Consider the following 18,043-nt stretch of genomic DNA (forward strand, 5'->3'; position numbering starts at 1 on the left):
TTGAGGTGGCGTTATTTGCACGGGGTGGTGGGAGGGACTAGGGTGGGATGGGAGGAAAGGATCTTTGCTTGGTGCTTGGTGAATCCCTGGACCCACAGGGTGTTGGTATCCGTGTGGATGGCTAGGAAAAGGGGGATAGGATATCTAATTTCTTCTACCTGGAATTATTTTTCTCTCTGCTGTAACGTTTGAGCACAATTAGCAGCTCAAGAAGTTGAGGCAGTTCATTTTTGGACAAGCTCCAATACATGATTTCCCTTTCCAGTTCCTACTGTGGAAAGTGGGTGATAGATACTAATTGGATCAAGCCCCTCGGCTTGATTGGCCCACATTTAATGATTAACTGTAAGATGGTAACCACAGATAACCACTTCAGATCTCTTTGCTCCTATCATTTGGCCCCAAATGATTGAGCAGAACAAACATTCCAGAGAGAAAACACATAAGGAGCTAAAGTCTACTTTTACTTCCTTCTGCTAGGTTTACTGTATAAATCTACAAGAAGGAAGCTTGTACTTCTTAGAACACTGAGGAGAACCTTGGCCTGTAAGTCAGAAAACTGTCAGGGTCAGGGAATGTTTGTCCTTGGCCAATAACCTTCATAACTGTTTTCTCATCTGTACTTTGCCCTTTGTTCCTAAAAATTAAGGAGGGATAATTGATTATGAAAGTATTATTAATAATTTACACAGATGTGAAGTGTTATTGATTGCACTTTATCTTTTTGTCTATATGATCTGAATTTGTAAACACATAGAAGTATGATCATTTAGCTTAAAGTAGTTTCAAACCTCCCTTGGGACTTCTCTTATCATCGGGTTATTTAGAAATGAAGCAACTCATTTATTTGTTGTTGATTCTGTGAATACTTCTCGTTAAGTGGTGCCTTAAATATCTTGCATGACACTTTTTCTCCCCCTTGACATCACTTGGTTTTTCAAAGTATATACATAGCCTGAAAGGATTCGGAAAGATTACCTTCTAATCTAAGGATGAATGACCTTCTTGATATCATGTACTGCTTTGAGAAGCTAAAGAAAGCTATTGAGTCTCCCCTTAGAGAAAGACACTGTTTGAAGTGTAATTGGACCCTGGATTAAGACCCTGTTTTGGGTCAACTTCTTGAGGGATAAGGAAATTATTCTCCCCCTTGCTTCATACCAAAGAGTGACTGAGAACATAGCTAGGAACAGAATTAGGTCTTTGTTCTTTCTTCCACATTGCATTTTACCATAGCTTAATTTTAGTTCAGCATCTTAAGCCAATCTTTTTTTTTTTTTTTTAACCATTTAATAAACAGGAACTAACAGTGCTCAATAAATTGTTGCTGTCTTTCAAAACCATGTAAACTGTAATTTTTTTCAAATGCCCTTTGATTATTCTCTTAAAGGATATTCTTATATTTAAGCAAGTGAAAAAAGAAATCGTTGTCAAATATTTTGCGAAAATGTTAAATTGTATTTTTGAGATAAACATTAAAAACATAAACTTTCTCTTCTATCACAGTCCATTTTGGACAAAGAAAGGCTGATTATGTTTATGCCACTTGAATACCATTACCTGATTCCTAGAACTCTTTTCTTCAATTTGAATCATCTTTCATACTGTTTTAATTTCCCATGGCTGAAAAGTATTGTGATTGGTTCCACTATGGTTTTTTTCGTGATTTCTGTATGAAAATAAAGGCTATAAATAGCCTAAATTTTCCTGAAGTTTATTTAGGTTTATCAATGAAAGTGGGCATATGTGGTAGACATTATCATCAGAAAGGGATAACACTGAAAAGAGAAAATATGTATTGCTTTTTTAATAAACGTAACAGTATATAGGAGCACATGTCATTTTCCTTATCATTTATAATTTTATTTTATCTATTTAGTATTTGGCTATCCCTTTCTCAACTCCATTTCTGGTAGAGAAACTGATATAAAGATAAATGGATTAGAGAAAGCATTCTACTGGAATTACAGCTTTTAGGGGTTCAATAAATAATCGCTTTATTTTCCCTCACTCTCCTGGGTGTGTAAACAGACAGAGGGAGTTTGCAATATCACCTTCCTTACTAAAGAGCTGATTTGGCGTAGTGCTTTGGATGGGAGACCCGAAATGAGTACTAGTACTTTCTGCCTCCTCCTACCTCCTACCTCCTACCTCCTACCTCGTCTTTTCTTACATCTTTTCTTAAGTGAGAGATCATTTCAGTTTGCATAAAAGGTACATTTACCCAGAATTAGCAATGAAGTAAAAGAAGGAAAAACTCTAGTATTGACAGGTTTCTAATAGCTAATATCTACCCATTGGAGTAATATGGACCAGTGGATTTCAGCCGCCAGTCACCAATCAGATAACTCTCATGTTGGGAAGCTGTGGATAGGAGTAGGATCTGAGGCCAGTACTGTTAACCTAGAGCTCTGATTTTCCACCCTAGATGATCCCTTTGGGTCTTTTGAAATAAGTGGAGGTGTTTTTAAATTATTACTGTGTCTTTACAAGCTTATGGCTTTTGGGACCCTGAAGTTTAGGAATGGTAAGTATTGTGTAACATAGAGGTCCAGCTCAATGAAGAATTTTCTTCCCACACTCCAAGGCCAAAAACATGTCCTTTGAGAACTGCTGTTCCAGTGGAAGTTCCTCTACGTGGAGGCATGAGGCTAGACGAGATTTCACCCTAGTCTTTGTTCCTCTGTGTTCTTGTTTTTGTCGTCAATAGATTAAGCTCTAAGTGTGAAGGTCTTAATAAAAATACTGCTTAGAAAATAGCTATTTTTTGGTATTTTCCAAGAATGACTAAAACAATGTTAATAGAAAATACTAATGCATATTTTATAATATTTGATATCCTCAAAACATTTCTAACTGAACAGAGAAGGATCTAGAGTCTTAAGAACTAAATCTTTTCACACCTGGTACATACATTTAATTCTTTCTTGTATGACAGAAATGTTCAGTATCTTTTTTTAATGTTTATTTATTTAATTTGAGAGAGAGAGAGAGTATGAGCATAGAGGAGGGGCAGAGAGAGAGGGAGAAAGAGAATACCAATAGGGTCCAGACACTGTCAGCACAGCATGGGGCTTGATCTCACAAACCTTGAGATCGTGACCTGAGCCTAGACCAGGAGTCAGAGGCTTAATGGACTGAGTGGGCCACCCAGGTGCCCCAGAAATGTTAAGTACCTTTGTGATGATAGAGTGCAATAGGTATATATTTTCTTGAAAAAGAAAAGATGATTTCTTAGCTTCTTAACTTGGGAATGCTAAAAAACGATAGATAAATACTGTGTACTCAGAGGTTTAACAAATTCTGTTTTGTTGAACCTCCCGTAAATGAGAGGATCTTATATATTTTCAAGCCACTGAACATGGAGAATGACAGCAGGAATAAACAGAAACTTAGTTCTTCTATAATAGTGTTATGCAGTGACATAGTTGTAAAAATAACAGACCAATTGGACTGAAGACCTTAAAATTTTGGCAAAGACAAAAGAAGAAAACCCTTTTTAACGTATTTTAGATATTAAAAATATTCAGATATTGCTGGTTGTAGACTGATAAATTATATGGATACCTGTGACAAAATCCTAATTGTGGATTACAGTTTATAACCTACACTAGACAGAAGGCACACTGGACTGAAAGTTTTAGACTAGGCTCCAGCAATAGATAAATTATTTGGAGGTGAGGGGGTGATAATGTTCCAGTTATCAAGTTCCTTATATGTGAATATCTAGAATTGAAGATTTGTGGTGTTCTTCCATTTTTATGAAGAATGTGCTTGAGCATTATAATACATTCTCATTATTCACAGTGGTTCAATATAGCATGAATGTCTCTGGGCAGGGGCATATCAGGTTTTTTTTTTTTTTTTAAGAACCAGTTTATGGGGCACCCAGTTGACTCAGTCGGTTAAGCCTCCCACTCTTGATTTTGGCTCAGGTCGTGATCTCACAGTTTCATGAGTTTGAACCCTGTGTCAAGCTCTGTGCTGACAGCATGGAGCCTGCTTGGGATTCTCCCTCTTTCTTTGCCTCTCCCCTGCTTGTGCTCTCTCTGTTCTCTCAAAATAAATACATAAACTTAAAACAATTAAAAAAGAATTAAAAAAAAAACAGTTTCTGATTCCATATTGTCATTTTCTAGGGGTCTGTTATCTGCCTTTTCTCCTCTCCTCAATATTCCACCCTCACACCTCCCATACATACATACATTTGGAAAAGAGGACTGTGTAGAAATGATCTCTATAGTCTCTTTCTTTTTTTTTTTAATTTTTTTTAGATGTTTATTTATTTTTGAAAGACAGAGACAGAGTGTGAGCAGGGGAGGGGCAGAGAGAGAGAGAGAGAGAGAAAGACACAGAATCTGTAGAGGCTCCAGGCTCTGAGCTGTTAGCACAGAGCCGGATGCAGGGCTCGAACTCACAAGCCGTGAGATCATGACCTGAGCTGAAGTCAGACGCTTAACCAACTGAGCCACCGAGGCACCTGTCTATAGTCTCTTGCAAAGCCAAAATATGCTGGATAACAGCATTCGAAATGAATAAAGTGGAACAAAAAATCCCACAAACCCAAGGAAAAGGTAATCAGCAGAAGACTCAGGGGCATACCTGTGAAAACCAAAGAAGAATTTTAAGCTAAAGAACATTTGAGGAAGTTCTTTGACATGTAGCATGTGCAAGAATTCATGGTCTCTATGGGCAGGAGAACTCCATATATGAAGAGCAGACAATGATTAGGTGACAGTAGGAAGACTGTAAGGTGAAACAAAAAGATAAGGAAAAACTAAAAATGAGAACTGTATTAGTTTTATATTCCAGCTTTAACAAACTACCACAAATTTAGTGACTTTAAAAATCTCAAATTCATTATCTTAATCTGCAGTTCAGAAGTCTGAAATAGGTCTCACTGGGATGAAATCAAGGTTTTGGCAAGGCTGCGTTCCTTTCTGGAGGCTCTGGGAGGGAATCTGTTGCCTTGCCTCTCCCAGCTTCTAGTGGCTGCTCACATTCCTTGGATTATGACTCCCTTCATCTTCAGAGCCAGCAATATTACATCTCTGTATTTTTCTGTAGTCAAATCCCGTCCAGACCACAGCTAAGAAAAGTGAATTGCTTTTAAAGACCCACCTGGATAATCCACGATAATCTCTCCCTTTTGAGATTCTTCATTTAATCACATCCATACAGTCCCTTTTGCCATGTAATCCTCACAGGTAATATTCACATAATCACAGGTTAGGGAATCAGGACCTGGGCATCTTTGAGGGATGCATTATTCTGCCTACCACAATGACATATTAAAAAATCTATATTTGAGGCAGTAAAGAACAGAATTGATATTACTGCAGAAAATTTAATCAGTATGAAAAATAGACTTGAAAAGTCCTCCTAACGTAAATATTGAATTCATGAAAAGAAAGTTGATATGTGGAAGAAAAAGAATGAGGTCCACTCTATGAAAATTTAGGGTTTTTGAAGAAGAGACTATACTATTGACAATTGTTCCTAATGAAGAGAAGACAGTATTTGAAAGAAAAAAAAAGTTATAAGCAAAGAGGTAACAGGAATCAAAACTTTTTTGAGCTGAAAAAGTCATGGGTGCAGAAAGGAGTTACATAAGATGTGACAACTCAAAGAGACACAATATCAAAAATTTTTTAAATTAGTATAATGATACAGAAAAAATGCTTCATATATCTAGAAAGAGAGAAAAATAGCATATTACCGTCAGGAAACAAAAGTTAGGCTGGTCTCAGACTCCTTTCCTATAGCATTAAATAGCAGAAGACAACAGAGCAACATTCTTAAGAGGGTTTTCTGTTTTCTTTTTTTTTTAATATCCATGCAGTTTGTATTTCTTGTGTAATGGCACAGAAAACCACTCCTAAGGTTATAAGGGACCTTAAACTCCACCCTGTTTTCTTTTTTGTGGGGGGATAAAACCCAAGACCTACAACAATTTATTAGAAGGTGATATAAATTTAAAAGCCATGGCATATTAAAAAAAAAGCTGATAGTATATCCTAGAGTTCTAGAATATTGATGTGGCTCTAAATAATTATGTCAAATCTAGTTAAAAATTCACTATGAATGTAAAAAATTGCTTGCATGAAAAGACCTATAACATAAAAATTAATTCAACAACAACAATCTAGATGTAAATAACATTTTGTGATTTTATGATTTATATATGCCAGAGATGAAACCTGGTAATTTAAGAGGATGGATAGACTTTAAAATATACCTAAAGCATTCTTCAGCAAACTAGGATCCATGGGTTTCCCAAATCTGGCTCAGTGCTTGTTTTTCTATGACCCGTGAACCAAGAATAGTTTTTACATTTTTAAATGGTTGGGGGGAAAACAAAACAAAGCAATAATGTTTTGTAATGTAAACACGAAATTCAAATTTTGTTAATAAATAAAGTTTTACCGGAACACACCTACACGTCTGTTTACATGTTGTATGTGGCACTAAAATACCAGTGTGGAGTAATTGCAACAGATAGACAAATGTGTGGCTGTGCTGCTTTGCACTGCTCAGAGCACTAGGAATTGCTATGACAATTATAGTTTGATTTTGCTTCTCAACTGTCAAAGCCTAAAAATTTACAATTTGGCCCTTTATAGGAAAATTTGGCAACTCCTGACCTAAACTGTAAACTTAAAAAATTGGAATTTTCTTTTTATTTCAAGGCACCCAGATTTACTCAGCAATTGCCCTTCAATGTTCTGCGTACCCCAGCATTTCTTTGGTCTTCTATGGACTGGCGTTAAAAACAAGTCTATTATTTTTGGGGCGCCTGGGTGGCTCAGTCGGTTAAGCGTCCGACTTCAACTCAGGTCACGATCTCGCGGTCCGTGAGTTCCAGCCCCGCATCGGGCTCTGGGCTGATGGCTCAAAGCCTGGAGCCTGCTTCTGATTCTGTGTCTCCCTCTCTCTCTGCCCCTCCCCCATTCATGCTCTGTCTCTCTCTGTCTCAAAAATAAATAAACGTTAAAAAAAAAAATAAAAAAAAAAAGTCTATTATTTTTTACATTTAATCATCCAAAATTTCTCTTTTGCACCTCTGTGCCTTAAATGAAACATATTCATGTGAAGATTTTAGAATTTCATTTCCAAAGACATTCAGTTAAATATTGCAGTACTGTTAGAAATAGTAGCATTTTATTATTGTATGCCAAAAATCTATGTGTTTATAGAGATAAGCATGTACTGTATTTAACAAGTGAGGTATGTATCAATCAGTTAATCAGCAAAGATTTGTTTGGCAGGTACAGATGAATTATATAGAGGAAGTGGCTTTGGAACAAGGTTTGGAAGGATGCCTGTGAATTTAACGTAGATAAGGCTGGGGCTAAAGTAACAAGGCAAAGAGAACAATATTTGTAAAGCTACTAAGCTGTCAATAGGATCACATAGTTGGGAAATGAAAGAAATTCAGTGGCTGGAACACAATTTGGAGAAAAGTAGCTAGAGTTGAGGCAATAAAAACCATGGTCCAGGCCGAGAAAGCTGTCATGTGCTACACAAAGCAATTTTTATCTTATAGGCAGTGAAGATCCATTTTAGATTTTTGTGCTGTAGAGCCAACATGATCAGATCAGTATTTTACAATAATAGTTCTTAAACTTTTCAAATACAGCACTCCCTAAATTTTTTTAATGTTATGAATATACGGTCATGGAACAAAAGTTGCATTGGGCTATACCCACATATGTCCTGTTTATAACAGAATTTTCCTTGAAGAAGGATACATAGGCAATCCACTAATTATCCTAGGAACTTATGTGGTATGGAAACTTTTGTGAGCAGGTTGCTAAATAAACTGAAATAATTTTAAATTTTCAAAAGATTAAAAAGTTGCCTATAATGGAAAAAAAAAAAATGATCTGTCTGGCTTCTCCTGTCTACACAGAACTACTTTAAGACCAAACATAATGTATTATGTCAGCACACTGCACCAGTGTTACATATGGCTTATAAAAACTTTATTAAAACTTGAGATGATAGATGTTTAGTTATGGATCCCTTGAACATATTGGGATTTTCTTTTCTTAGATATTTAAAAAGCAATGTTTAATGCTTAGCATTTCTTCTAATAAAATAAGCGTATTTGTTTTGAATGCCTCTAAAGAATTTCATTAAAACCATATCTCATTTTAAACATTGATTTTGATATGTAATAAAAAATAGTTTTCTAGGTAATATTGTCCCACATTTATATAGATCCTTATATTTAACACATTATTTTCATAAAAGCAATCTCATTTCATCCTTACAGTAATCTCTGTGATACATAGAACAGTTCTTTTCTCCATTTTATAGATTTGAAATCTATATCTCAGATGGATGATCTGGATATACTCTTCCTTATAGAGGAAAGTGAGTGTACTCTGTGATCGGATAGATCGCATTCAAATCTGTGCCCTTTGTTAACTGTGTATGCTTGGAAAACTCACTTAATCATTAGGAAACTTAGTTTTCTCATTGGGGGTTAATTGTACTTGTCCCACATAAATGTTACGAGACTTTCTGATAATACATGTGACGTGCAAAGCACAGTAAATGGAAACTGCTGATATCATTATTGTTGCTAATATTTGTCATCATCATTAATAAGTGTCCAATACCCATTATTCAAATTTTCAAAATCCAAAAGTTCTGCAAAATAAATTTTTTTCCAAGTTTGCATAAATTGAATTGAGGCAAAACCATACTTAAAATGGCATGGGACTATTTATGTCATCTTTATTTTTCCAGTCAGTGTTAATATTGATAAGATTTTACTATGAAATATTAATGTGCTGCCCCTACTTTCCTCCAGGAGTGTTATGTAATTATGGTAAATGGGATATATTACTTTTCTATAATCTGAAAACCACCAAGGCACAACTGGCCCAAACATTTTATTGACATTTTATTTTATTTTATTTTACTTTTTATTTTTTGGCCCAAACATTTTAGATAAGAACTATATATATTATTATAGTTTTTCATTTTAGCAACAACTTTATTGAGATATAATTCAGAACCATTAAATTGATTATTTAAGTGTACAAGTCAGTAGTTTTTTGGATATTCACAGAGTTGTGCAACCATCACCACTATCTAATTTTAAAATGTTTAAATAACCTCAAAAAGAAACCCTGTACCCGTTATCAGTCATGCTCCATATATTTTGCTCTCACTTTCAGCCACCCTATATAAGTGTTAATTTGTCTTCTATCTCTATAGATTTTCTCATTCTGGACACTTACTATAAGGAGAACAATAGGAATAATGTATTAATTGGACTTTTGTGACTGGCTTCTTTCACTTAGCATAATGTTTTCAAGGTTCACCGTGGGCTAACCATGGAGTTACCATGGGGTAACACGTAGTAATATTTCATTCTTTTTTATGGTGGAATAATATTCCATTGTATGGTTATACCACGTTTTATTTATCTACTCATCATGGATTGTTTCCACTTTTTGACTATAAGAATATTGCTGCTATGAACATTCATGTATAAGTTTTTATATGGACATGACGTATGTTTTCATTTCCCTTGGGTAAATACGTAGGAGTGGGGTTGCTGGATCGTATGGTTACTCTAAGATTTTTTGAGGAACTGCCTAACTGTTTTCCAAGACCGTTTTACTTTCCTACCAGCAATATATGAAGGTCTAGTTCATATCCTCACCAATACTTCTTAATATCTGTCTAGTGAAGTGGTATCTCATTGTATCTCTTTTGATTTGAATTTCTCTAGTGACTAATGAAATTTAGCATCTTTTCATGTGCTTATTGGCAATTTGTTTTTATTCTGAAGAAATCTCTATTTAAATCCTTTGCCCTTTTTAACATTGGATTATTTGCATTTTTACTGTTGAGTCGTAAGAGTTCTTCATTAGTCTGGATATAAGACCCATGTCAGATATATGATTTGCAAATATTTTCTCCCATTCTGTTGGTTGTCTTTTCACTTTCTTGATTATGTACTTTGGAACACAAAAGTTTTTATTTATTCTGATGAAGTCCGATGTACCTGTTTTTTGTTGTTGTTGCTTGTATGTTTGGTGTTGTATCTAAGAAACTATTGCCCAACCCATGGTCATGAAGTTTTACTCCTCTGTTTTCTTCTATTTTATTTTTTTTCTTCTATTATTTCTTATATTATTATTTTTCTTCTATTTTAGTATTTTAGTATTTGCATCTAGGTCTGTGATTCATTTGAGTTAATTTTTGTGTATAGTATGAAGCAGAACTTCAGGTTTATTCTTTTGCAGTACCATTTTTTTTTTAAAACACTGTGTTTTCAGGGGTGCCTGGGTGGCTCAGTTGGTGAAGTGTCCAACTTTGGTTCAGGTCATGATCTCACAGTTTGTGGGTTGGAGCCCTGCGTCAGGCTCTGTGCTGACAACTCAGAGTCTGGATCCTGATTCAGATTCTGTTTCCTCTCTTTCTCTGTCCCTCCCCCGCTCATGCTCTCTCTGTCTCTCTCTCTCAAAAATAACATTAACATTTTTTTAAATAAAAATAAAAAATAATGTGCTTTCATATTTTCACGTGGACCTGGATTATTATCACTATTTAAAACAGCCTAAACATTGAAAGCTATTTTTAATGATATTAGAATTAGTGAAACTTGTGTTCTCAAATACTTGGGGTTAAATTTTGAGTTGGTTTTATTATTATGAGAGAGTGGTTTGGAACCATTTAAACTTGATACTCTTATATATATAAGAGCAGTTGCGACATAAAACTAGAGATGAGTTCAGTGCCTGGCACATAACAGATATTCAGTAAGTATCTGTTGAACAAAAATGAATAAATCATATGTTATTTGTTTTCCTTGTTGCTTTTTAATGGGCATTTAGTTTAGAAAGTAACATCTAATATTTATGGTTTTATTAAATTATTTTTATATTTTTTAAAAATTATTTTTATAGGTCAACTCTGTACAAATTGCAATAACAGAGAACAAATTAAAATTGGTCTCTTTGTGGGGCGCCTGGGTGGCGCGCGCAGTCGGTTAAGCGTCCGACTTCAGCCAGGTCACGATCTCGCGGTCCGTGAGTTCGAGCCCCGCGTCGGGCTCTGGGCTGATGGCTCAGAGCCTGGAGCCTGCTTCCAATTCTGTGTCTCCCTCTCTCTCTGCCCCTCCCCCGTTCATGCTCTGTCTCTCTCTGTCCCAAAAATAAATAAACGTTGAAAAAAAAAATTTAAAAAATAAAATAAAATTGGTCTCTTTGCACACATATTCAACTCTAAAATATAGTGAACACATCTCTCACTACTTTTCAGATAATCATACAATGAATGAACCATTCTTAAAGTGTGGTCTGTAGAAATAATGTTACTATTTATTACAGTGGAAAGGACTTTTTAAATATATTTGAGACACACTGGGTCAAGTAAGTTTAAAAAGATTTTCCTATTACACAACTTCTCAGGACTTTTTTTTTTTTTTTTAGAAAGTATGCCTTGTGAAAAAGAGGCATAGTATGGAACATTTTTCTGAGTATATTTGACCAGAGAAGCTTAATTCAATTGAGTCTATAACAGACTTAGCAAACCAAGAAACACTTCTTGGAAAATGCTACCACAGTGTTTTTATTTTGTGGGCATTAGGGCACTGGAGACCATCTGTTTAATATTTCCATATACTCTACTTTGAATTCCAGTAAGAAAAAGCAACCAAGAACATTGTTATTGGTATCTGGAATTGAATTTGCCAGGAATGCAAGCACGGCTTCTTCAGTAAAGATCTTGCCTTTGGAAACATCTTACCTCTTGGCAGCTCTCCGGAGTTCAGACTTAGCAACATCAAGGACACAACACAAGGTGTGTTTATTTGATCTAACATTTGGCAAAAGGTGTTTTGACTTGTGGTTTGTTTTCTTTCACTTGTTTCCCTTGTTTTGGTTTGTTTGCTTCTGGCAATGAACTTGAGTTTGGAAGGTAGTCTTTCTTATGGAAGGCAGTGTTACAATAGGGGAATGTTTTTACTTATATTTATTTTGTGGTATTTGGGCAAATCCAAGTAAATAAAGCAAGATCCATAGAACTATAAATCTGTATCTGAAATATTTTTTGAATCATTTGTTATCATTAATTATCTATTAGGATTTGTTTCTACATTAAATATTTGATATCTCTTGATGTTTGGTACTCTGTGATACTTTGGTACGTTACTATATTTTGATAATCATGTAGGGATCATAATCAGTGTCCCTGCATAGTAAGTAATGAACAGATTAAGATCATCATAAAATGTCGTTCAATGTCAATTTTAATCTTTCTTGATTAATTGGTATATCCTCTTTTTGCCTGTTTTGTGGGAAGAGGAAGTATGTTATAGAATCAAAGAATGTGGGCCCCTGTTATATCTCCGACCTTATCTTCTGCTGTCCTCTTCCACCTCGTCCTCTGCTCAGAACTTTTCAACGACTCTCTATTTCACTCAAGATAAAAGCTAAAGCTCTTAAACTGGCCTATATGTCTCTACAAGAGATGGTTCCTTGTTACTGCTCTAATCTCATCTCTAATGACTCACTTGCTCAGCCATACTGGCTCCTTTGTTGTTTTTTGAACATGCCAGGCATGTTCCCATCTCAGGGTTTATACTATTCTCTCTACTGAATTGCTCTTCCCTAGATATCTTCATAGCCAACTTATTCACTTTCCGTTGGGTCTTTATTAAAAGATCGTCTTCTAAATAAGATCTTACCTGGTCACCATCTAAATATCCCTGCTCTATATTTTCTACTTAGCATTTGTCACTATCTAATGAACTATATATTTTATACTTATTTGTCTTGCTTATTGTCATTGTCTTTCACAAGAATATTAGTTCCTACGAGGGCAGGTGTTTTTGTTTTCTCTGGGTTTACTCTATCTGTAGCAACTAGAGTAGTCCTTGGTCCTCAATGAGTGAATTAATGAAAGAGCGGTTAATTCAGCAAACATTTTTTAAGCACTTACCATGAGGGAAGCACTATGCTAATTGGTGACAAAACAGAGATGAAATACACAGTTCCTGCCCTCAGAAGTACTGTTGGAAGGGATCTGGATGGTTACAGCGGCCATCTCACTAGTGTTGTATTATGGTAAGAGTATGAATACGATACTGTCTGCATTTGGAGAAACAGCATTTGAATCAGACTGTGTTGGGCTCATGGAAGGCTTGCTGGAAAAGGTAAACTTTTGTATCAGCCAGAATAGCCTGGGTTATGCTGTAGGAACAAACAAGCCCAATTCACAGTGTCTTAACTCAACAAATGTTTCTTTCTCACACAGACTACACATCCAAAACGTGTTGGTAGGAAAGCTCATGTACTTCCATGACCCAGATGCAGCCATGGGAAGAGAGTGGCTAATTATGCAGTGACACATTGGTCATAACAAATTTCAAAAGGGGGACTATGAAGTGCAATATTGTCTCTACCCAGAGGGAAAGGAGATTTGGAAGATATGTGAGTAGAATTAATGACTGCTATACCTTTCTACTGTTTTAAAGGAGTATAAGATGTCCAGGTAAAGAAGTATCTGAAAGCATTTTCAGACAAAGGAACAGCATGGGCAAAGGCAGTAAGCTGTTATGTAGTGTGACGATTTCAAGGAACTGTTTGCAATTCAAAGTGTTGGTGTTGGATAAAGACAGGTAAAGAGTTTGGAAGGAGAACAGGGGTCAGAATATACCAAACTATGGAATTAGAACTCCGTCCTAAAGGACACTGGGAAACACTGAATGACATAATATACTTCAGGGGATTTTTTTGATTAAACTTAATTTATGAAAGATTATGCCGAAAGCAGTGTGGGAGATAGTTTGAGGGAAGCAAGACCAGAGACGAGACCAGTAATGATACTAATGCAGTAATGCTGGTGAGATGCCTGACGAAGGCAATGATGGAAGAAATGGTAAAAGAGGGGAACAAAAGGTAAAAAGGCAGGAAAAGTATATACATGGGGGTGGACTCCAGGGCACCAGGGGAGCCTTGGTACAACACACTTCTTACACTGAGGCTATAGTAGAGATAATGACCTGACAGTGTTTTTACCTTAGCACGTGTGTGTGGATTTACGTGTGTTTGGTGTGTGTATCAATGTGTATGTTGGTGTGTGAGTGAGCTAGAGCAAGCTTGCAAGTGAGTGATTCTTACCTAGTGGTCTGTATATTCTTTGTGATTTGGGAAAGAAGCTCATATGCGTAGAATAAAATGAACGGGGATAGAAGACTTCAGGAGAGCCCTGCAGGTTGTAATGGCTACTGAGTCAGATGGGACATACCGTTGACTTGGGGGAGAGAAGTTGCTGGAAGTGTTATGCACTTATAACAAATTAGATTATATATTTTACTGTAAAAATTGCTTTGGGAATTTTCCAGTTTCTTTTTCTTTAAATTGTTTAGAGATCAGTAATAATTCAAAAATGTACACTTTAAAAGACATTTGTGTATGCTGCTTCCATTAAAGTGACTCATGAGATATAATCTAGCTCTAGCCCCCAAATTTTGGTTAACATGATAATATGGACCCAATCACTTCATAACAGAGGGAATAAAAATTTCTAAAACTAATGAGGTAGTTATCCAGTGCTTTTATGGGATCATTCTTTTATGCTAGATTTTCAAATAAAGTACTATAATGTGACAGTGAATTTTAATTTTTGAAAAGAAGTAGAGAAAGTATTAGAATATTTGTGATATTTTTTAAAGAAGTTTTCAGAAGACGTTGTTTGGAATGTACTATAATTTAAAGGATACTCTAAAATCATGTTTCTTGTTTGCCATTGTGTATTAAACCCATGGTTAAAATATTTGGGATGTTACATTTATTATTGCAAATGAAAGTTTTAAGACCTTGATGGCAGAGCTAGTTTTATCTAATATCAAACTACTGCTCTAAGGAACATACTGAGCTGCTCAATGCATGTTGTGGAGAAAAATGTAAACATTTAGTACAACTCCTGAGGAGAGAATAACAAAGAAGTGATGGAAAAGTTGACCTGAAAAGATTCTTTTCTTAGACTGAAGGGTAATTTAGAACTCTTGACAAAGATTAGAGATACAGTTATCAGTTTTAAAACTGAGGACTAGTGTTTAAGCTTTTGTTTGTTTGTTTGTTTACAATTCTTCCATTGTAGAAAGTATTTTTGAGTACTCATTATGTGCATATACCGTAAGCATGAAATTGGTACTCTCTTAATCCAGAATTTCCAGTATTTTCTGACAAAAAGACAGCATATGTAATTTGGCATCTTAAAAGTTGTCCAAAGATACTTTTGTTGGAGCCACTTAGCTGATAATAGAAGATGGTTAGGAGACCAAGTAATGGCAGACAGTGTACAGTTTCTATGTAATTAAATTAGTACAGGCATAGTATATTCTTAGACCATTCTTGTACTCTGAGAACTTAACTATAAGGGAGCTCATTGAATTTTTAAATGAATGTGAGGTCATCAAGTTCAGGTTGTTTTTTGTTTATAAAAACCATTTGGACTGTGAGGTACCTCAACAGCAAGTAACTGATTAAACCAGCATGACATAATGATACTAATAACATTTCATGAACACTTACTATGTGAGAAGCACCATGTTAAGTACTTTATATATTTAGCTCTTTAATTTACTGCTTACAACAGCCATGTGGGATAGGTATTCTTACTGTGTCCACTTTAAAAATCGTAAATGAGTTTAGCTTGGTAAACAACTAAAAAATGATTGAACCAGAGGGAAATGAGTTAAAGTAGAGAAAAGTTAACACTCATATTCCTATAAGAGAGAGAGAATGCATAGTAATATTTTAAAACTCAAAGCATTTTTATGTGTTTACAGTAACTAACAATAAAGTGTGGATGATTTAAGCTAATGTAATAGTGTTTTGAAAAATATTTACTCAAAAACATGTATTGAGTGCCTGCTGTGTACCGCATTCTTCTAATCGTTACAGGTTTTTAGTTATAAAAACAAATATCCCTGCTCTTGTGGTACTATATTCTAGTGGAGGGAATTCAGAAAATAAACAGTAGGGTAGATTTAATATGAAAAAGTCTTTTTTAATATTTTTAAGTAGTTGATAGATCTAAGGTAAGATAATTTTTCTGTTGCAATACTGATAACCTGATAGTTTGTATCATTTTGTAGTGCCTACGTCAAATCATGGAAAGGATGAAATATTGATTATTTAAAATGATTGTTTATTTTAAATAATTAATTTGAGATTAAATGTTATTGACCATTACTTTGAAGACATATCTTTCCCTCCTCCCTCCTTGCACACTGAGGATGCATCATTCCAAGAAAGCAATTAAATGTCATTTGTCATTTGTAAAAGAACTTTGTTTTGCATAATTACAGACCTGGGTGGTCCATGGTTAAAATGGAATGAAAGTGAATTAAAAAAAAAGAAAGACTTAAGACATTTTTTCCTATGAAGGACACATTTAAGTGCAGTCTTAGCACCTTAAAATAACTGCAAATGCTCATGATTGAAGATTCAATTTTGCTCTTTTTGTTCAGCTATATCAGTGTGCCTTTATGTGTGTATGAGAAAAAGAGGAAGGCAGAGAATAAATATGAGAAGGAGAATGAATTATGCCAGGGCTCCCTAGGTGCCTTTGTTACAGTAGCTTTTCAGAATCCTTACCGCTGTAATTCTAGGAATTGACTAAACATTTACATATATTGTGAAAATAGAGGATGCCATTTCTCTCGGTCTTGGGTTTCTTCTCCTTTCTCTCCAGCGATCTTAGTGTGGCTATACAGGATATTCCTTTATGTATGTACACGTCTCTAGTAGACCACTCTGAACTGCTCTATTCGGTAGGCCATCTTTCATTAATTCTTTCTTATGAATGCTTTAAGGAGTTAAATAATGGATACGGTTTATGGACTTCATTATTGAAGTAGTAATGATGTGGTACAGTAAAAAATTAAAATGTTCAATCACAAGGTCGTTAACAAAGAATGAAAAATAATTAAGGGCAAAAGAAGAAAAAAAAGGTTTTAAGATAAAATCCAAACTCGTTGAGAGAAACATTGGAAAGATTTTGCAGAGGATAGAATCTGTATTAAAAGAAGAGTCCAGTTCTGTTAGTAACTAGATTTTTGTGCTGGAAGAGATAACATGAAAGTCTTTGGAACAGGCTTTAAAAAGGTTTTGGAAAAAGTAGAGGTAACAAAAGTAGCAAATGTAGTTTAAAAATGAACAGTAAGGAATGTAATGCATTAAGGAGAGATATGGCCTCATCAGAAATTGTGATTATAGCCAAAATATGAAAACGTTTGGGAACATTTTTTTTCTTTATTAATTGATGTAGGCATTTTATTCATAGACTAGGAGTTGTTTATGTTCATGAAATCCTATCTTCTGATCTGAGCTAAACAGGGCAAGTTTGAAGGCAGGGGCTCAGAGCTGTCCATAGCCTTTTTACTACATTCATTTTTAAATGCCTTATTTGAAAGAGAATGTCCTAGTTTATGATTTTCATATTTTTTCCCTTTTAGAAAGAGGCAGATGGTATGAAAACTGGACTCCCTTATTTAAAGGGAATGTTGATATTTATAACCAAGCTTATCTCCAGCAAGATTTGTTTTTTGCAGCTGTTCCAGGTTGGAAAAAAATATTATATTAAAGCCCTGGCTTGTTTTTCTTTCCATATTTAGGGGGGGGGGGGGGAATCTTCAGAATGTGAAAAAGTGATGTTTGATTTTAAACATGAATGCAATGTAAACTGTGATTTTTTCCTTCTATATGTGAATTTTCTGTTTGTATGCTGTGATGATATTACTCTTTTTGTTTCACTGATCTATTTCCTAGATACATCACACTTGAAAAATAATTTACTCATCATTTTCATATCATCAAAGTATTCTAGGAAGTAGAGTAGATTTTTATTAAGTTAGTCTATGTTATTGAACAAACCATTTTCTAATTTTCCGTTTTGCTATTTTAGTCATTTTCTTTCTGCCCAGGACATCTTTTTCATTGGGAAATTAAGGTGTGTGTTTTTTTTAAATAGTTATGTTATTTGCCAGCAGATATATTTTTTTCTTTTA

The 18,043-nt window shown here is 34.9% G+C and overlaps 1 protein-coding gene across 10 annotated transcripts in view; it reads left to right on the top strand.

The window, feature by feature from the left end:
- The window catches only part of TRIQK (triple QxxK/R motif containing), a 280,870-nt gene that overhangs the window by 747 nt on the left and 262,080 nt on the right, over window positions 1-18,043 (top strand). For 6 of the 10 annotated variants that reach the window (XM_086695585.1, XM_086695587.1, XM_086695582.1 and 3 more), the window contains exons 2-3: window positions 11,667-11,826; window positions 13,282-13,457. The exons of 1 other annotated variant lie outside the window; for it this stretch is intronic. In XM_086695585.1, the coding sequence (XP_086551711.1) occupies window positions 13,407-13,457 (51 nt within the window). In that variant the 5' untranslated portion in view covers window positions 11,667-11,826; window positions 13,282-13,406. Of the gene's footprint in view, window positions 1-480; window positions 547-11,666; window positions 11,827-13,281; window positions 13,458-18,043 lie in introns of all 10 variants that reach the window. 3 more of the 10 variants (XM_086695586.1, XM_086695588.1, XM_086695583.1) reach the window with 2 other exon arrangements.

The sequence above is a fragment of the Puma concolor genome, chromosome F2 (assembly GCF_028749965.1).
Source record: "Puma concolor isolate L17-30 chromosome F2, mPumCon1.1.hap2, whole genome shotgun sequence".
Classification (NCBI taxonomy): domain Eukaryota; kingdom Metazoa; phylum Chordata; class Mammalia; order Carnivora; family Felidae; genus Puma; species Puma concolor.